The sequence below is a fragment of the Mobula hypostoma genome, chromosome 5 (assembly GCF_963921235.1).
Source record: "Mobula hypostoma chromosome 5, sMobHyp1.1, whole genome shotgun sequence".
NCBI lineage: Eukaryota > Metazoa > Chordata > Chondrichthyes > Myliobatiformes > Myliobatidae > Mobula > Mobula hypostoma.
The window spans coordinates 196,343,656-196,365,272 of record NC_086101.1 but is presented as its reverse complement, the minus strand read 5'-3'; the positions used below and the strand labels follow the sequence as shown (position 1 = coordinate 196,365,272).

General features: G+C 47.9%; 1 protein-coding gene across 1 annotated transcript in view; it reads left to right on the top strand.

Moving 5' to 3' along the window:
* Positions 1–21,617, top strand: part of spef2 (sperm flagellar 2) — a 224,545-nt gene that overhangs the window by 166,998 nt on the left and 35,930 nt on the right. The window contains exons 31-35 of the mRNA XM_063049753.1: positions 8,006–8,195; positions 15,033–15,231; positions 15,290–15,439; positions 15,910–16,048; positions 20,345–20,574. Of these exons, the coding sequence (XP_062905823.1) occupies positions 8,006–8,195; positions 15,033–15,231; positions 15,290–15,439; positions 15,910–16,048; positions 20,345–20,574 (908 nt within the window). The remainder of the gene's footprint in view (positions 1–8,005; positions 8,196–15,032; positions 15,232–15,289; positions 15,440–15,909; positions 16,049–20,344; positions 20,575–21,617) is intronic.

Sequence of the window (21,617 nt, the reverse complement as noted above, 5' to 3'; positions counted from 1 at the left end):
TGTCTCCAAAATGCTCTCCCACTGAGAGACCTGACACCTGACCAGGTTCATTTCCCAATACCAAATCAAGTACAGCCTCTCCTCTTGTAGGCTTATCTACATTATGTGTCAAGAAACCTTCCTGAACACACCTAACAAACTCCACCCCATCTAAACCCCTCACTCTAGGGAGATGCCAATCAATATCTGGGAAATTATAATCTCCCATCATGACAACTCTGTTATTAATACACCTTACCAGGATCTGTCTCCCTATCTGCTCCTCGATGTCCCTGTTACTATTGGGCGTCCTATAAAAAACACCTCGTAAAGTTATTGACCCCCTCCTGTTCCTAACCCCCACCCACAGAGACTCTGTAGACAACCCCTCCATGACTTCCTCCTTTTCTGCAGCCGTGACACCATCTCTGATCAGCAGTGCCATGCCCCCACCTCTTTTGCCTCCCTCCCTGTCCTTTCTGAAACATCTAAAATCTGGCACTTGAAGTAACCATTCATCTCCCTGAGCCATAGAACCATAGAAACTACAGCACAGAAACAGGCCTTTTGGCCCTTCTTAGCTGTGCCGAACCATTTTCTGCCTAGTCCCACTGACCTGCACACGGACCATATCCCTCCGTACACCCATCCATGTATCTGTCCAATTTATTCTTAAATGTTAAAAAAGAACCCGCATTTACCACCTCGCCTGGCAGCTCATTCCATACTCCCACCACTCTCTGTGTGAAGAAGCCCCCCCTAATATTCCCTTTAAACTTTCCCCCCCTCACCCTTAACCCATGTCCTCTGGTTTTTTTCTCCCCTTGCCTCAGTGGAAAAAGCTCTATCTATACCCATCATAATTTTATATACCTCTATCAAATCTCCCCTCATTCTTCTACGCTCCAGGGAATAAAGTCCTAACCTATTCAACCTTTCTCTGTAACTGAGTTTCTCAAGTCCCGGCAACATCCTTGTAAACCTTCTCTGCACTCTTTCAACCTTATTTATATCCTTCCTGTAATTTGGTGACCAAAACTGAACACAATACTCCAGATTCGGCCTCACCAATGCCTTATACAACCTCATCATAACATTCCAGCTCTTATACTCAATACTTCAATTAATAAAGGCCAATGTACCAAAAGCCATCCAAGTTTTGCATCTGTTTTCTCTGTGGAAGGCACTAGCAGTCTGCCGGAGGTTCGAGAGTGTCGGGGCAGAAGTATTACTTTTCTTTCTTTACCATTCTAACTGAGCAAATGTAAAGATGCCAGGCAGGATAGTAGAATGCTCCTCTTGTGGGATGTGGGAAGGCACGGAGACCTCCAGTGTCCCCGGCACCTTCACTTGCAAGAAGTGCATCTCTAGATTCTGCTTCTAACAATCCATGTCAAGAGTTGGAGCTGGAACTGGATGAAATCCAGATCACTTGGGAGACTGAAGGAGTGATAGATAGGATATAGAGAGACTGCCAAAAAGGCCCACCAGCGCCTTTACTTCCTGAGAAAGCTAAAGAAATTTGGCCTGTCCCCTAAAATCCTCGCTAATTTTTATAGATGCACCGTAGAAAGCATTTTTCTAAGGTGCATCACAACCTGGTATGGAAGTTGTCCTGTCCAAGACTGGAAGAAGCTGCAGAAGATCGTGAACACGGCGCAGCACATCACACAAACCAATCTTCTGTCCTTGGACTCAGTTTACACCGCACGCTGTCGGAGCAGTGCTGCCAGGATAATCAAGGACGCGACCCACCCAGCCAACACATTTTTCATCCCTCTTCCCTCCGGGAGAAGGCTCAGGAGCTTGAAGACTCTATGGCCAGATTTGGGAACAGCTTCTTTCCAACTGTGATAAGACTGCTGAACGGATCCTGACCCGGATCTGGGCCGTACCCTCCAAATATCCGGACCCGCCTCTTGGTTTTTTTGCACTGCCTTACTTTCCATTTTTCTATTTTCTATTTATGATTTATAATTTAAATTTTTAATATTTACTAATTTTAACTATTTTTAATATTTTTAATACTTAACAATTGTAATCAAGGGAGTGTGAAGCGCAGAATCAAATATCGCTGTGATGATTGTACGTTCTAGTATCATTTGATACAGAGATAGGATCTATAGACATTTAGAGAATCATGCTCTGATCAAGGACAGTCAGCATGGCTTTGTGAAGGGCAGATTGTGTCTAACAAGCCTGATAGAGTTCTTTGAGGAGGTAACCAGGCATATAGATGAGGGTAGTGCAGTGGATGTGATCTATATGGATTTTAGTTAGGCATTTGACAAGGTTCCACACGGTAGGCTTATTCAGAAAGTTAGAAGGCATGGGATCCAGGGAAGTTTGGCCAGGTGGATTCAGAATTGGCTTGCCTGCAGAAGGCAGAGGGTGGTGGTGGAGGGAGTACATTCAGATTGGAGGATTGTGACTAGTGGTGTCCCACAAGGATCTGTTCTGGGACCTCTACTTTTCGTGATTTTTATTAACGACCTGGATGTGGGGGTAGAAGGGTGGGTTGGCAAGTTTGCAGATGACACAAAGGTTGGTGGTGTTGTGGATAGTGTAGAGGATTGTCAAAGATTGCAGAGAGACATTGATAGGATGCAGAAGTGGGCTGAGAAGTGACAGATGGAGTTCAACCCGGAGAAGTGTGAGGTGGTACACTTTGGAAGGACAAACTCCAAGGCAGAGTACAAAGTAAATGGCAGGATACTTGGTAGTGTGGAGGAGCAGAGGGATCTCGGGGTACATGTCCACAGATCCCTGAAAGTTGCCTCACAGGTGGATAGGGTAGTTAAGAAAGCTTATGGGGTGTTAGCTTTCATAAGTCGAGGGATAGAGTTTAAGAGTCGCGATGTAATGATGCAGCTCTATAAAACTCTGGTTAGGCCACACTTGGAGTACTGTGTCCAGTTCTGGTCACCTCACTATAGGAAGGATGTGGAAGCATTGGAAAGGGTACAGAGGAGATTTACCAGGATGCTGCCTGGTTTAGAAAGTATGCATTATGATCAGAGATTAAGGGAGCTAGGGCTTTACCCTTTGGAGAGAAGGATGATGAGAGGAGACATGATAGAGGTGTACAAGATAATAAGAGGAATAGATAGAGTGGATAGCCAGCGCCTCTTCCCCAGGGCACCACTGCTCAATACAAGAGGACATGGCTTTAAGGTAAGGGGTGGGAAGTTCAAGGGGGATATTAGAGGAAGGTTTTTTACTCAGAGAGTTGTTGGTGTGTGGAATGCACTGCCTGAGTCAGTGGTGGAGGCAGATACACTAGTGAAGTTTAAGAGACTACTAGACAGGTATATGGAGGAATTTAAGGTGGGGTGTTATATGGGAGGCAGGGTTTGAGGGTCGGCACAACATTGTGGGCCGAAGGGCCTGTAGTGTGCTGTACTATTCTATGTTCTATGTTCTATTTGTTTGGCGACAATAAAGTATAAAGTATAAAGTATTTGGTAAAGTAAAGGTAGTTACACCCAAGGCGCAGGACAGTCAGGAAGGGGACAGCAATAAAGCGGCCAGTGCAGAGTACCCCTGTGGCCATCCCCCTCAACAACAGGTGCACAACCCTTCAGATACTCTAAGGGGGTGGGGGTGGGGGATGACCTTGCAGAGGATAGTCACAGTGGTCAGATCTCTGGCACTGAGTCTGGCTTTCTGAGTCAGAAGAGAAGGGGGGAGAACAAGCGAGCTGTGGTGATAGGGAACAACACACATCAAAGTTGCTGGTGAACGCAGCAGGCCAGGCAGCATCTGTAGGAAGAGGCGCAGTCGACGTTTCAGTCCGAGACCCTTCGTCGACTGCACCTCTTCCTACAGATGCTGCCTGGCCTGCTGCGTTCACCAGCAACTTTGATGTGTGTTGCTTGAATTTCCAGCATCTGCAGAATTCCTGTTGTTTGTGGTGATAGGGAATTTGTTAGGGAAACAGAAAGGAGGTTCTGTGAACGATAATAGGATTCCCGGATAGTATGTTGCCTCCTGGCACTTGACACTGGGTACCAGTGCCTGGGACATCTCAGATCAAGTCCTCAGCATTCTTAAGTGGGAGGGGGAGCAGCCAGTGGTTGTGGTCCAGGTAGGTACCAATAACGTGGAGGAATGAGGATCTGCAAAGTGAGTTTAGGGAGTAAGGTGCTAAGTCAAAGGGCAAGACTACCAGGATTGCTATCTGTGACACGTGCTAATGAGGTCAGGAATAGGAAGATTTTACTGTTTAACACGTGGCTAAGGAGCTTGTGGAGGAGAGATGATGTAAGATGTTTGGATCATTGGGCTCCCTTCCAGGAAAGAGGGAACAGTTTGCACCCGAACTGGATGGAGATTAATATCCTGGCAGGAAGATTGTTAGTGCTGCATGGGGCAGGGGTTGGCAGTGGTTTAAAGAGTTGCAGGGGGGATGGGAATCAGAGTGCCAGGACAGTCAGTGGAGAGGTTGTGGAGACAGATCTCAGATAAAGTCAGAAATCGAAAGGTTGAGCATGGTGAGACTAGTGTCCTGAGCAGTGTGTATTTCAATGCAAGAAATACTGTAGGAAAGGCAGATGAACTGAGGGCATGGATCAACACCTGGAATTATGATATTGTAACAATCAGTGAGACTTGGTGGTGGAGGGGGGCGCGCAGGACTGGCAGCTCAGTATTCTGAGGTACCATTGTTTTAGTCGTGACAGAGCAGGAGGGATTAAGGAGGAGAGGTGACGATACAAGTCAGGGAAATGTCACAGCAGTGCTCCGTCCGGACAGACTGGAGAACTCGACTAGTGAGGTGCTATGGGTGGAACTGAGGAACAAGAAAGGTATGACCTGGTTAATGGGGGCATATTACAGATCACCCAACAGTCCAAGGGATTTAGAGGAACAAATTTATAGGTTCACAGGCTGTTGCAAGAAACATAAGGTTGTCATTAGATTATGAGAACACCCAGTCCTCTTTTATTGTCATTTAGAAATGCATACATGCATTAAGAAATGATACAATGTTTCTCCAGAGTGATATCACAGAAAAACGGGACAAACCAAAGACTAACACTGACAGAACCACATAATTGTAACATATAGTTACAGCAGTGTGAAGCAATACCATAATTTGATGAAGAACAAACCATGGGCCCGGTAAATAAAGTCTCAGAAGTCCCCGAGTCAATCGACTCCCGAGTCCCCAATAGCGGCAGCAAAAGGGAGAAACTCCCTGCCATAAACCTCCAGGCACCGTCAACTTGCCGATGCCTTGGAAGCAGCCGACCACAGCCGACACTGAGTCCATCCATCCGAAAACTTCGAGTTTCCGACCAGCCCCTCCGATACAGCCTCCCGAGCGCCACCCTCTGCCGAGCGCCTTCGACCTCGCCTCGGCCGCTGAAACACGCAAAGCCGAGGATTTCGGGGCCTTCTGCTCTGGAGATTCCAGTTACCACACTGTAGCAGTGGCAGTGAAGCGGGCATTTCAGAAGTTTTCCAGATGTTCGTCTGTACTCTCACATCCGTCTCCATCAAATCAGAGTTGTGCACAGTCCCCTACTTGACAGATTACAGACATCATTCACCGGAAAGGCCGGCGCGCTGCCGTCACACCGCCATCTTCTCTCCATTGTGGGTGATTTTAACTTTCCACATATTGACTAGGACTCCCATACTGTGAAAGGACTAAATGGGATAGAGATTGTTAAGTGTGTTCAGGAAAGTTTCCTTAATCAGTACGTGGAAGTCCCAACAAGAGAGTATGTCATACTGGATCTGCTAACAGAGAATGAGACGGGGGAGATGACAGAAGTTTGTGGAGGGGAACACTTTGCATCTGGTGGTCATAATGCCATTGGTTTCAAAGTAAATATGCATAAAGATAGGCGTGGACCAAGGGTTCAGTTTCTAAGCTGGAGAAAAGCCAATTTTGATGATATCAGAAATGATCTGGCAAGTGTGGATTGGAACAGGCTGGTTTCTGGCAGAGGAGAACTTTAGATCTACATTGGATCAGTACATGGAAGTACAATGTTGCAGCTATTACTGAAACTTGGTTGAGAGGGCCTGGAATGGGTGATTCATGTACCAGGTTTTCAAAGAAAAGATAGAAAAGAAAGTAAAAGAGATAGAAACATAGAAAATAGGTGCGGGAGTGGCCATTCGGCCCTTCGAGCCTGCACCGCCATTCAGTATGATCATGGCTGATCATTCAACTCAGAACCCTGTACCTGCTTTCTCTCCATACCCCCTGATCCCTTTAGCCACAAGGGCCATATCTAACTCCCTCTTAAATATAACCAATGAACTGGCCTCAACTGTTTCCTGTGGCAGAGAATTCCACAGATTCACCACTCTCTGTGTGAAGAATTTTTTCCTCATCTCGGTCCTAAAAGGCTTCTCCTTTATCCTTAAACTGTGACCCCTCGTTCTGGACTTCCCCAACATCGGGAACAATCTTTCTGCATCTAGCCTGTCCAATCCTTTTAGGATTTTATACATTTCAATCAGATCCCCCCTCAAGGTGTTGCACTACAAATCAGGGACATGATCACAGTTACACTCGGGAGACATAATGGAGGGGTCAGACACTGAGTCCACTTGGGTAGAAGTCAGGAATAGGAAGGGTGCAATAGCACTGCTGGGGTTGTACTACAGACCCCCTAGTAACCAATGGGACATTGAAGAATAGATACTGTATGTAATCAGATTTAGGAAATGTGTAAAAAATAATGGAATTATTATCATGAGTAATTTCAACTTCCCAAGTATAAACTGGGACCATCTCAGTGCAAGGGGTTTAGATGGGGCAGAATTTGTTAAGTGTATCCAGGAAGGGTTTTTAAAATCAATATGTGGATGGTCCAATGAGAGAATGGGCCATACTGGACCTGGTGTTGCATAATGAGTGTGGCCAGGTGACTGACCTTTCAGTTATGGAACAGTGACCACAATTCCTTATCTTTCAGAAAAGCTATAGATAAGGATGGTATGGTCCTTGTGGGGGAGTTTTAAATTGGAGTAGGGCAAATTATGAGGGCATTGGGCAAGAACTAAGGTGTAAATTGGGAACACCATTTCTCTGCAGGTCCACATCAGACATGAGAAGGGTGTTTAAAGATCAATTGCACAGAGTACAGGAAAGATATGTTCCTGTTAAAAGAAAGGACGGGGATGGAAAGATAAGAGAACCTTGGATGTCCGGAGAGGTGATGAATTTAATCAAGAAGAAAAAGCAAGAGTATGTAAAGCTTCCAAAGTCAGGATCAAACGAAGCACTGAGTATAAAGAATCCAGAAAAGAATGAAAGTAGGGAATTAGGAAAGCCAAGAGAAGCCAGGAAAAGTCCTTGGCAAGTAGAATTAAGGTGAATCCTCAAACACGAGGAAATCTGCAGATGCTGGAATTTCAAATTGCTGTTTTTGTGTGTTGCTAAGGTGAATCCTGTACACCAAAAATAGGAGGATAACTGGGGAGAGGGTGGGTCCACTCAAGATAAAGGGGGGAACATTTGTTTGGGTGCAGAGAATGTGAGTAAGGTACTTAATGAGTAGTTTGCTTCAGTGTTTATCAAGGAAAAGGATATAGAGGACCAAGGAGATCAGTACTCAGTATATAAATATGTAGGAAGGTTAGAGGCCAAACAGGAGCAAGTGTTGGGACTCATAATGAGTATAAAGGTGGATATCTCCAGGGCCTGATGGGATTTACCCCAGCTTATCGAAGGAAGCAAGAGATGAGGTTGCTAGGGCCTTGACTAGTATCTTTGCATTCTCCTTAGCCACAGGTGAGGTTTCGGAGGTCTGGTGAGTGGGTAATATTGTACCTCTATTTAAGCAGGGAACTATGGACCATTGAGCCTCATGTCATTTGTATGAAAATTGCGGGAGAAAATTCTTAGGGAAAGTGTAATGTATGCATCTATTTCTTTTAGACACTCCCCTTAGCACTAATAATGGTGTCGAGGTCTTCATCAACGACAATGGTTGAACAACATATTGCTAACAAAGTTAGGCTACTATGTTCAATGCCAGCTTGTCGCTTTGTTTTCTCACAGAGTTCCTCTAGTGCCGTATCGCATTCCCTCGTCCAACGTGATTGTGAAGGAGAAAAGCAAGCTACCAGTCAAGGTGACGGGGAAGGCCAAGGAGGAAGTGGTAGTGACAGACGCACCATCCTTCACAGATATCGATGAGTATCTGATCTCTGAAGCCTACCACACTGCAGTATCAGCTCTCTCAAATATAGTAAGTGCCTGGTGTTGAACACACCTGCAGGGCCTGTTGCCACCCTGAAGCCGTGTGGCTGCCACATGCTGTTACCTCACTGCTGTGTGCAGGTCAGTGAGTGTTCCTCTTCGAAGATTCTCACCTTTGCTGGAGTCAGACATGCTTGTCCATCCCTTGATATCCTTTGCCCCAAAGCTAATGACCTCCCCCAGAGCTGTGAGTCACACCTTACACAAAGGGTGTGGGTGTTGGAGGTTCATCACCATCCCAGCTCAGGACATCACTGCAGCATAGTGTCCTGGGCCCAGCCATCTTCAACTGTTTCATCAGTGACCTTCCCTCCAGTAGAAGGTCAGTCGAGGGGATGTTCACTGATAATCACACAATGTTCAGCTCCACCCGGGTTCCCTCTGCCTGCGCACAACAAGACCCAACAGCATTCAGACATGGGCTCAGAGTGGCAAGTGGCCTCAGTGAGAGGCAATGATCACAGAACACTAAACACTACAGCACAGCGACCGACCCTTTGGTTCACACGTCAGTGCTTAATAAAATGATGTTAAACTAATCGCATCTGTCTGCACGTGATCCATATTCTCACCCCTACTCTCTCTGCCCTCAGTCTTGCCCCCCACTCTCTTGCCCCGCAATGATTCACCCTCCCCATCTCTTGCCCCCTTCTCTCTGTCCTCTATGTATCAGTTGATAGAGGTGTACAAGATGATAAGAAGCATGTATCGAGTGGACAGCCGGAGACTTTTCCCAGGGTGGAGATGGCTAATACAAGGGGGCATCATTCAAGGGAAAGTATAGGGGATGTCCAAGGCAGTTTTATTTGCACAGAGAGTGGTGGGCACGTGCAACAGGTTGCCAAGGCTGGTGATTGAGGTAGATACATTAGGGACGTTTAAGAGACTCTTAGATACATGGATGAGTTAAAAATGTGGGAGGAAAGGGCTAGATTGATCTTGGCGTAGGTTAAAAGGTCAGCACAACATTGTGGGCTAAAGGGGCTGTACTGTTCAGTTGTGTTTTATCTACTACGTTATCCCCTTGTACCGCCTTGATGTATGTGTGTTTAAAGTGATCCCTATGGATAGCCATTAAGTTTGAATACATGCAACAATAATAATGCAATTATTGCCATGGGAAGTTTAATTATCATTCAACAATACATGAATAAAGCTGAACAAAGCAGTGTTCCTCTGGGGCCAAGGTACCAACAGCACACAGCACAAAGAGCAGATATGGTAATGATTTCAAACAAGCAAATGGTCACAAAGAAAAAAAAATAAAAAAGCCCAAGTCCCTGGGTGGCATGACTGTCCAGCTTGTTCTCCCATTGAGTGGGCACCACAAGGCAGTACCGGGCGAACACCGGGTGGCGGGGTGGGGTGGCGGCGTCCCCCAGTGCTCTTGCGGAGGGAGTTCCAGCACTCAGACCCATGAACACACAGATTACCACAGTGAAAGAGACTATTTGACTCACTGAGTCAGTGCCCGCTCTAACAGTTTACTCTGTCCATCTTGTTTACCCAAGCCATTAAACAGTACAGGGAAATGGTCCTTGTCAAGAGCTCACACTTCAATGTAAAAAACCAGAAATGTACAACATGAGATCAGGCCCCTCAGCCCCCTGTGTCTATACAGAGTGTCAAACACCGATCTTACCCAAACCCATATTACCCTGCCTCCACCTTCCCATAATTGTACCATTCACCCACGCACTGGGGGCACTCTACAGGGGCTGACTAGCCCACCAGACCCGAAGCAGGCACAGAGAGAGTTTCTGGCTGCCTGCAGTATAATGTGGACACGACAGCCGAACTGAGAGGGAAGAATTTGTCATCTACGAGGGGTGATTGATAAGTTCATGGCCTAAGGTGCAAAGAGATGAGTTATTAACTTCAAAGTTGCTGGTGAACGCAGCAGGCCAAGCAGCATCTATAGGAAGAGGCGCAGTCGATGTTTCCAGCCGAGACCCTTCGTCAGGACTAACTGAAGGAAGAGTGAGTAAGGGATTTGAAAGCTGGAGGGGGAGGGGGAGATGCAAAATGATAGGAGAAGACAGGAGGGGGAGGGATAGAGCCGAGAGCTGGACAGGTGATAGGCAAAAGGGGATATGAGAGGATCATGGGACAGGAGGTCCGGGAAGAAAGACAAGGAGGGGGGGTGATATACTGCGTCCGGTGCTCCCGATGTGGCCTTTTATATATTGGTGAGACCCGACGCAGACTGGGAGACTGCTTTGCTGAACATCTACGCTCTGTCCGCCAGAGAAAGCAGGACCTCCCAGTGGCCACACATTTTAATTCCACATCCCATTCCCATTCTGACATGTCTATCCACGGCCTCCTGTACTGTAAAGATGAAGCCACACTCATGTTGGAGGAACAACACCTTATATTCTGTCTGGGTAGCCTCCAACCTGATGGCATGAACATCGACTTCTCTAACTTCCGCTAAGGCCCCACCTCCCCCTCGTACCCCATCTGTTACTCATTTTTATGCACACATTCTTTCTCTCACTCTCCTTTTTCTCCCTCTGTCCCTCTGAATATACCTCGTGCCCATCCTCTGGGTCACCCCCCCCCGTCTTTCTTCCCGGACCTCCTGTCCCATGATCCTCTCGTATCCCCTTTTGCCTATCACCTGTCCAGCTCTCGGCTCTATCCCTCCCCCTCCTGTCTTCTCCTATCATTTTGCATCTCCCCCTCCCCCTCCAGCTTTCAAATCCCTTACTCACTCTTCCTTCAGTTAGTCCTGACGAAGGGTCTCGGCCTGAAACGTCGACTGCACCTCTTCCTATAGATGCTGCTTGGCCTGCTGCGTTCACCAGCAACTTTGATGTGTGTTGCTTGAATTTCCAGCATCTGCAGAATTCCTGTTGTTAGAGCAGAAGGAGACTTGTCGGGAGAGCAAGAGTTAAGTAGCGAAGGAGAGGGTATGAGAGAATGTAGGCAGAGGACAGGAGACAGGAGCCTTGAAGGGGAAAAAGAGAGAGTGAAAAGGCAGATATTAGAAACAGAGGGAGAGATTAGGGAATTACAGCGGAGACTAAATTTCCAAGGGGAGTTTGAGGATTTTGCATGGGCCAAAGCAAATGCTAGCTCAAGGCAGAAAGAAGAACTCCACGAGGAGGCCAAGGGAGATAGAAAACCTCGGAAAGAATCATGTGGCAGCCAGTGAAAACGTGCTCAGAAACAGATGTGGAGTCAGGCGAGGAGGAGAGTCAGGAGATGTGGGAAAGGAAAGGGAGAATGATGCCGTTGTTAGTAAAAGGATTGGGACAAGTACAGTATATTCCTTGGGGATCCCAGGACCTGGAAGGGCTGAAAAACACCCTGCCCAGCCTACATGAGGGTGCAGGGAAGTGGATTAGGACCTTTGAGGAAGAAACCACGGGGCGAATGTTGGCTATGGGAGATTTAAAGGCCTGACGAAGGGTCTCGGCCTGAAACGTCGACTGCGCCTCTTCCTATAGATGCTGCCTGGCCTGCTGTGTTCACCAGCAACTTTGATGTATGTTGCTTGAATTTCCAGCATCTGAAGAATTCCTGTTGTTTGAGTTATTAACTTCAATCTTTCTGCATAATCACTCAAAGAGTTGACCTGCATGTGCATCTACTTCTACCTTAGGCCACAAACTTATCAATCACCCCTGCTGTGGACACTTTCTAGAGGTCCAAGATCCGTATGTTCCACGACCGCTGGACTAAGTGTGTAAATGTAGGAGGGGACTATGTTGAAAAATAAATGTGCTAGGTTTTCTAAAATTGACTCCGTCTACCTTAGGCCACAAACTTATCAATCACCTCCCCCACCCCCGTATGTCAGAATCAAAATCAGAATCAGGTTTATTATCACTGGCATGTGACGTGAGATCTGTTAACTTAGCAGCAGCAGTTCAATGTAATACATAATGTAGAAGGAAAAGTAACAAAATAAAATAATAAATAAATAACAGTATACGTATATTGAATAGAGTAAAAATCATGCAAAGAACAGAAATACTGAATATTAAAAAAGTGAGGTAGTGTCCAAGGGTTCAATGTCCATTTAGGAATCGGATGGCAGAGGGGAAGAAGCTGTTCCTGAATCGCTGAGTGTGTGCCTTCAGGCTTCTGTATCTCCTACCTGTTGGTAACAGTGAGAAAAGGGCATGTCCTGGGTGCTGGAGGTCCTTAATAATGGATACTGCCTTTCTGAGACACCACTCCTTGAAGATGTCCTGGGTACTTTGTGCGCTAGTACCCAAAATGGAGCTGACTAAATTTACAACCCTCTGCAGCTTCTTTCGGTCCTGTGCAATAGTCCCCCTGCCCCATACCAGACAGTGATGCAGCCTGTCAGAATGCTCTCCACGGTACATCTATAGAAGTTTTTGAGTGTATTTGTTGACATACCAAATCTCTTCAAATTCATAATGAAGTACAGTCGCTGTCTTGCCTTCTTTGTAACTGCATTGATATATTGGGACCAGGTTAGATCCACAGAGATCTTGACACCCAGGAACTTGAAACTGCTCACTCTCTCCACTTCTGATCCCTCTAAGAGGATTGGTATGTGTTCCTTTGTCAACGATCTGGATGATAATGTGGTTAACTGGATCAGCAAATTTGCAGATGACACCAAGAGTGGGGGCATAGTGGACAATGAGGAAGGCAAGAAGATTATTGTGGACTTCAGGCATGTCAGGAGCCACACTCACGTCCCCATCTACATCAACGGAGCTGTAGTGGAGCGTGTATCAAGCTTCAAATTCCTTGGTGTCCACATTTCCGATGATCTCACCTGGTCCCTGAACTCCTCCATCCTGATCAAAAAGGTGCAACAGCGCCTTTATTTCCTGTGGGTTGATTCCAGAGACGAGGGGGTTAGACGATGAGGAGAGATTGAATCGCCTGGGACTGTACTCTCTGGAATTCAGAAGAATGAGAGGATATCTCATAGAAACGTATAAAACTATGAAAGGGATAGATAATATAGAGGCAGGAAAATTGTTTCCACTGGTAGGTGAGACTAAAACTAGAGGACATAGCCTCAAGGTTCAGGGGAGTAGATTTAGGATGGAGATGAGGAGGAACTGCTTTTCCTGGAGAGTGGTGAATCTGTGGAATTGTCTGCCCAATGGAGCGATGGAGGCTACCTCAGTAAATATATTTAAGACAGTGTTGGATAGAGTTTTACATAGTCGGGGAATTAAGGGTTATGGGGAAAAGGCAGGTAGGTGGAGATGAGTCCATGGCCAGATCAGCCATGATCTTATTGAATGGCGGAGCAGGCTCAACGGGCCAGATGGCCGACTCCTGCTCCTATATCTTATGTTCTTTATTATGTGTCCCTTGTCCTTTAGGTGTAGATATATAGCCAGATCTTGACCCGAAGTGTTAGTCCTATGTTGGGCCATCCATTTGTGAAGTGGGTGTTTTATCTCTCTGATATACTGATCTGTGCAGTTCTCATTGCACTGGATAGCATATACAATACTGCTCGGTTTATGTTTGGGCGTTGGATGAGTTTCTGTCTGAGTGTTTGAAAAACACAGGAATTTTGTGTTTGTTTGAAATCCTTCTGAATTTCTAGCTACACATGGGATGTCTATGCTTTTCCATATCCTTTGCTTCTTACTTCTGTCTGTTGGGCTGATGTCCCAGCTGGTGTTTGTTGCCGTCTTGATGAAAGCCCAGTCAGGGTAGCTTCAAGGACAAGGGACTCTCCTTTGATGATAACGATGTGCGCATTTTGGACAGGGGGAACAAGTGGTTTGAAAGAGGGGTTAACGGAGACATCTTTGTCAAATTGGGAAACCCATCCCTGAACAGAGGGTGTGGAGTATGACACCAATGGAGTCCTGACATCTCTACCCTGGTGTCTGCACAACAGTTTACACCTTCATTCATGCAAAGGTAAGACTGATGACCCTCTCATAACCTCTATGAATCTTAACAACCCTCATGTGATTGCTGTACCTTTAAACAACTCACCAAATTTATGCCAGAAAACTACCCACCGTCAATCAGAACTGAAGAAGCTTCTCGGATGAGCGGCAAAGCATCTTCCAGACAACACAGCAAGTCCAGTTGCCTTGATTTACTACTGCTTGATATACTGAGAACCTTCGTAGACAAGTCAAGTTGTGAGGCTCAACTTGAAGTATTGTGTGCAGTTCTGATCTCCTATTTACAGGAAAGATAACAATAAAATTGAAAGAATGTAGATAAAATTTACAAGGATGTTGCTGGGACTTGACCTGAGTTTTAAGGAAAGGTTGAATAGGTTTTATTCCCAGGAGAATGAGGGAAGATTTGATAGGGGTATACAAAATTATGAGGGGTATAGATAGGGTAAATGCAAGCAGGCTTTTTCAACTGAGTTTGGGTGAGACTAGAATGAAAGGTCATAGGTTAAGGGTGCAAAGTGAAGTGTTTACGGGGAACATGAGCGGAATTTATTTACTCACGGTGATGAGAGTGTGGAATGAGGTACGTGGATTGGAAGGCTATGGTACAGGTGCAGGTCAATGGGACTAGGCAGTTAAATAGTTTGGCACAAACTAGATGGGCTGAAGGCTCTGTTGCTGTGCTGTAGTGTTCTATGACTCTATGAATGTGTGGGGTGTTGGAGGGCGGACAAGCAGAGTGGTTCCTGCACAAAGCAGGTACATACAGGCCTTGTATGTCCATGGACATGTCCCCTTGGTTCTCACTTCCTCCTGAATTTTGCCACTTAGCCCAAGGTACCCTATCCTCGGTATTAAACAGGCAACACCTGCCTGTGGACCACTTTTGCCCATGCTTTGCTAACACACCCTCATTGTTCCTCTCTGACCCTTATCATCTCACTTTGGTTCAGATCCAAAGGGAAGTGAAACTTAAGGAGGATGAGGAGAAGAAAGAGCAGAAGCTGAAGCAAGACAAAGAGAAAGACCAGCCAAAGTCCTCAGCTGGAAAAGACGGGAAGAAAAAATCTGCAGAGAAGAAGAAAGGCCAGTGTCTTGAAGCTTGGAGCTATGCTGTGCCAGAGCCAGGGAATGGGGCTGGGGCTGGGGAGGGTGTGGGCAGGTGCACAGGTTCTGCCATGGCTTGGGGAGGGTGAGGCTCCCTGTGCAGTGTGGAGTTGGCCTAGTTTCACTCGCCTCTGTGTGTCTGCAGGCCTCCGATCCACCACGCCCGTGTTGTCAGCACTGGTGGAGAACCCGCAGGAAGTCAGCCGAAGGGAGCACATTTACACTGAGTACTTTGGAGCACTGCAGGATGAGGGTGAGTGAGAGCAGGGGTCAAGATGATGTGAGTGGACTGGAGCCTGAGCTCAGTTCAGACCACCCCCTACTCCTCCTGCTCACCACTGCAGCTCCCCCTGACCCACAGTGCAGTCCCCCACCCCGACCCACAGTGCATCTCCACCCCGCTCCGACCCACAGTACATCTCCACCCCCAACCCGCTGTGCAGCCCCACCCCCCCGACCCGCCACTGCAGCCCCAATCCCCCCCGACCCACTATTGCAGCCCCCCCTCAATCTGCCGGTGCAGCCCTCTTCCCCCCAACCCACTGGTGCAGCCTCCAGCAACCCACCAGTGCAGACTTCTCTGACCTCCTCAACCCAGCAGCACAGCCCCGCCAACCCGCCAGAGACCAGTGCAGTCTCCACAGCACCAGTGTAATCCCCAGAGTTCAGCTCCATGCATGTGGCTGTCCCCTCTCCCTGATCCTCGGTCTGATGTCTTTCCAGCGGCTGCAGTTACCACGCATCTTGCTCTGATCAAACTGAAAGCTCTGATGACAATCCAGGATCTGAAGTCCAAGGCAGGTGATCTCTTTACCACCATGGAGGACTGGCTCGGCATCCAGTTCCTGCAGGAGATGAACAGGTAATAACGGGATGTTTCCCCTCTTCCCCACCGCCCCCCGCACCCTGACTCCTCCAGCAGCCTTCCCTCCCTCCCCTCCAGCGGGGGTGTTAGTTCCTTTAAGCCATTAATGGTAGTGCTTGTTCATGAGCCGCTCTGTGGAGCTCTCTCCAAAACTCAGGCCCTCCAGGCCTGTCAACACCCTTGTAAACCTCCTGTGCTCACTTTTCAGCTTAATGGCATTTTTCCTCTACCAGGATGACCAAAACTAAAGACAATATTCCAAATGTCTTGTACAAATGCAACATAACATCCCACCTTCTATAAACGGAAAGCCCTGACATGTGAAGAGCAAGATGCCAAAAGCAGCCTTCACCAGCCTGTCTACCTGTGAAGCCACTTTCGGAGAACCACACTCCAGGCCCCACCAGTCACTGTGCATGTCCCACCCTCATCTGTCTCCCCAGAATGCAACTTCGCTGAATTAAACCCCATTTCTCAGCCTCTTCTCCAGCTTATCAAGATCCCAGTGTAAATCCTCGTAAATATCTTTATGGTATCCACTTTCAGAACTCAGATACCTTCCAGATGAGGACACTTGCCTCACCTCAAACTTTATCAAAATGGCAGAAGTTAGTCTTCAAGCTGAACACTCCATCACTGCCCCCTTCCCACCTCTACCCCTCTAATCATTGCCCCCCCCCAGCTCTCCACTTCCATTCCCACTGTTGACTGGAATTTTCCCTATGATGCCATTGACAAATAGGGGCGAAGAGGAGAGAAGTGTGGAGTGTGGAGCGAGGTGGACATATGTGGAATAACCTTGAAGTGGGAGAGTGAGGTGTCATGATCACAAAATTCTCTGCAGATGCTGGGGTCAAAGCAACACTCACAACATGCTGGAGGAACTCTGCAGGTCAGGCAGCATCCGTGGAAATGATGGGTTGACGTTTCAGGCTGAGACCCTTCGTCAGGACTGAAGGGGGAGGGGGCAGGGGTCCTATAGAGAAGGTGGGGGGAGGGTGGGAAGGAGAAGGCTGGTAGGTTCCAGGTGAAGAACCAGGAAGGGGAAAGATAAAGGGGTGGGGGAGGGAAGCAGGGAGGTGACAGGCAGGAAAGGTGAAGAAGGAATAGGGGAAAACACCATGGGTAGTAGAAGGAGGTGGAACCATGAGGGAGGTGATAGGCAGCTGGGGGAGGGGGCCGAGTGACATAGGGATAGGGGAAAGGAGGGGGAGGGAATTACTGAAAGTTGGAGAATTCTCTGTTCATGCCAAGGGGCTGGAGACTACCCAGATGGTATATGAGGTGTTGCTCCTCCAACTTGAGTTTAGCCTCATCATGGCAGTAGAGGAGGCCATGTAGAAACATAGAAACATAGAAAATAGGTGCAGGAGTAGGCCATTCGGCCCTTCGAGCCTGCATCGCCATTTATTATGATCATGGCTGATCATCCAACTCAGAACCCCACACCAGCCTTCCCTCCATACCCCCTGACCCCCGTAGCCACAAGGGTCATATCTAACTCCCTCTTAAATATAACCAATGAACTGGCCTCAACTGTTTCCTGTGGCAGAGAATTCCACAGATTCACCACTCTCTGTGTGAAGAAGTTTTTCCTAATCTCGGTCCTAAAAGGCTTCCCCTCTATCCTCAAACTGTGGCCCCTCGTTCTGGACTTCCCCAACATCGGGAACAATCTTCCTGCATCTAGCCTGTCCAATCCCTTTAGGATTTTATACGTTTCAATCAGATCCCCCCTCAATCTTCTAAATTCCAACGAGTACAATCCAGTTCATCCAGTCTTTCTTCATATGAAAGTCCTGCCATCCCAGGAATCAATCTGGTGAACCTTCTTTGTACTCCCTCTATGGCAAGGAATGGTATGGACATATCTGAATGGGAATGTGAAGCAGAGTTGAAGTGGGTGGCAACCGGGAGATCCTGCCTGTTGTGGCGGACGGAGTGGAGGTGCTCGACAAAGCGGTCCCCCAATCTGCGTCGAGTTTAACTGATGTAGAAGAGGCCGGACTGGGAGCACCGGATGCAATAGATGACCCCAACGGACTCACAAGTGAAGTGTTGCCTCACCTGGAAGGACTGTTTGGGGCCCTGAATGGTGGTGAGAGAGGAAGTGTAGGGACAAGTGTAGCACTTACGCTTACAGGGATAAGTGCCAAATGGGAGATCCGTGGGGAGGGACGTGTGGACCAGGGAGTAGTGGAGGGAAGAATCCCTGCAGAAAGCGGAGAGGGGTAGAGAGGGGAAGATGTGCTAGGTGGTGGAGTCCTGTTGAAGGTGGTGGAAGTTGCGGAGGATAATGTGCTGGATCCGGAGGCTGGTGGGGTGGTAGATGAGGGCAAGGGGAACTCTGTCCCTGTTGTGTTGGCGGGAGGATGGGGTGAGGGCCGAAGTGTGGAAAATGGAGAAGATGTGGGTGAGGGCATCATTGATGACAGCAGAAGGGAAACCACGATCCTTAAAGAAAGAGGACATTTGAGATGTCCTGGAATGGAAAGCCTCATCCTGGGAGCAGATGCGGCGGAGACGGAGGAACTGGGAAAAGGGAATGGCATTTTTGCATGTGGCGGGGTGGGAAAAGGTATAGTCGAGGAAGTTATGAGAGTCAGTGGGCTTATAGAAGATGTCAGTGGACAGTCTGTCTCCAGAGATGGAGACTGAGACATCGAGAAAGGGGAGAGAAGTGTCTGAGATGGACCAAGTGAACTTGAGGGCTGGGTGGAAGTTGGAAGCAAAGTCGATGAAATTGGCGAGCTCAGCATGGGTGCGGGAAGCAGCACCAATGTAGCCGTCAATGTAGCGAAGGAAAACTTGGGGAGCAGTACCAGTATAGGTTTGGGGCACAGACTGTTCCACATAACCAACGAAGAGGCAGGCATAGCTCAGGCCCATGCGGTGCCCACAGCTACACCCTTGGTCTGAAGAAAGTGGGAAGAGCCAAAAGAGAAGTTATTAAGTGTGAGAACCAGTTCTGCCAACCGGAGGAGGGTGGTGGTGGTGGGGAACTGGTGAGGTCTATTGTCCAGAAAGTAGCGGAGGGTTTTGAGGCCTTCTTGATGGGGAATGGAGGTGTATAAGGATTGGACATCCATAGTAAAAATGAAGCAGTTGGGACCGGGAAACTGGAAGTTATCGAAGAGGTGGAGGGCGTGGGATGTATCCCGGATGTAGGTGGGGAGGGACTGAACTATGGGTGACAAAATGGAGTCCAGGTAGGCAGATACAAGTACGGTGGGGCAAGAGCAGGCAGAAACTATGGGTCTGCCGGGACAGTCAGGCTTGTGGATCTTGGGGAGGAGGTAAAACCGAGCAGTATGGGGTGTGGGAATTATGAGTTTTGTGGCTGAGGATGGAAGGTCTCCGGAGTTGATAAGCACAGTGTTGGTACAGGAGACAATGGTTTGATGTTTTTTGGTGGGGTCCTGTTTCAGAGGAGGTGTCAGAGAGCTGCCGTTTGGCCCCAGTGAGGTAGAGGTCCGTCCACCAGACTACTACAGCACCACCTTTGTCTGCAGTCTATCACCTCCCTCATGGTTCTGCCTCCTTCTACTACCCATTGTGCTTTCCCCTATTCCCTCTTCATCTTTCCTGCCTATCACCTCCCTACTTCCCCTCCCCCACCCCTTTATCTTTCCCCTTACTGGTTTTTCACCTGGAACCTACCAGCCTTCTCCTTCCCACCCTCTCCCCACCTTCTTTATAGGGCCTCTGCCCCTTCCCCCTACAGTCCTGACGAAGGGTTCCGGCCCGAAACGTCAACTGATCGTTTCCACAGATGCTGCCCAACCTGCTGAGTTCCTCCAGCGTGTTGTGCGTGTTGAGGTGTCATGATTCCCATCATGCCCTCTTTTCATTGCTACCATCAAGGAGGTACAGGAGCCTGAAGGCGAACACACAATGTTTCAGACAGTTTCAGGAACAACATGCTTCCCTGCACCAGATTTCTGAATACACATTGAACTCATGAGCACTTCCTCACCTTTTCTATTTACTTTCTCTTTGCACAACTTGGTTAAATTATATATATATATATCTTTTTGTAATTTATAGTTTTTATTATTATGTATTCCAGTGTACTGCTGCTGTAAAACAACAAATTTCACAACATATTCACATGATATTGAACCCAGTTCTTATTCTGAAGGGGTGCTGGTGAGAGAGGGGGGCCGTGGGGGAATGAAGGGTCTGTGTGCATCTCCTGCTACCTCAGTGATGCTGAATGTGTTCTTGCTGTGCGAACTGCCTTGGTGCTGACAGGCTTTCTCCTTCCCCACCCTCCCCGGTGCCTTCGACCAGCATTGCTGCCTTGCTTGCTGTGGGACTGCAACATGTACAAACTGGCACCAAGATCCTGTTCCCACTCGTGCTCGGAAGCCAGGAGTTCTTCATCAACGGGGACCTGAAGCTGATTCCAGACCCCCCTCCACCGCCACACCTGCCCCCCAAGGAGAGGCCAAAGGTCGGCGAGTTCACAGTGCAGCAGCTCCAGGACCTCGTGCAGCATTTCAGCCTGCTGTCACCCACAGGTGAGCTCGCAGAGACAGTGCCTGTTGGGGGGTGGGGGAGCTGGTCCACACACTCAGCACACCTCACCAGTCTTCCTGCGCTTCACAACAGGGGGCAAGCAAGCTGGGAGGGGTCAGATTGGGGTGGAGTTGACACTGGGAGGGATCAGACTGTTGGGATGTGGGGGGTGACAGTTACACAGGAGTCCATGTTACTCTGTAGCTAGCACTCCATTGCTGCCTACCTTTTACGGATTTCTGTTTCTATTTCCTCAGCATTTCTTAAATTAAACAAGAACAGCCTGGTTCAAACTTTACTTTTAAAGCTTTATTATAAAATCACACAAATTGTCAATAAGCAGGCTACTGATTGGAGAAATAAACATTAGAGTGGTTAAGACTTCCTTCTGATCCCATAAATATTTCAATATGCTGTGTAATTCATCGCTCCCCTGGCCATCATAGCTTGGGTAGCCTCTGGTACCTCCTTAGTAGGTGATGCCAACTGTGTCCTCAGCCAGTAGGACCATTACACGCTCAGGCAAGGGAGTGCTGACTCGCCTTCCCGTTCACATTCAACACAGAAACAGATCCTTCGGCCTGACTCATCCGTGCTGACCAAGGTGCCTTGGCCCACATCCCTTCAACTTCCCTGTCTTTCAAACATTGTAATTGTACCCACCTCCACCCACCTCCTCTGGCAGCTCAGCTCATTCCACTTACCCACCCTCTGTCCCTCAAGTCCTCCTGAAATTGTTTCCCCCCTCACCTTAAACATCTGCCTAATAGTTTTAGACTCCCTCTACCCTGTAGAAAAGATCTGTGACCATTGACCTTGCCTCTGTCCATCAAGATTATATAAACAAGAGAAATAGGCAGACGTCGGAAATCCAAGCAACACACGCAAAATGCTGGAGGAACTCAGCAGGCCTGGCAGCATCTATGGAAAAGCCTATGAGATGGTTTCTTTTAAAGCAGTTTGTTATTGAGCCTACTAGGGGATCAGCTGTACTGGATTGGGTATTATGTAATGAACATGAGGCGATTAAGGTAAAAGAACCCTT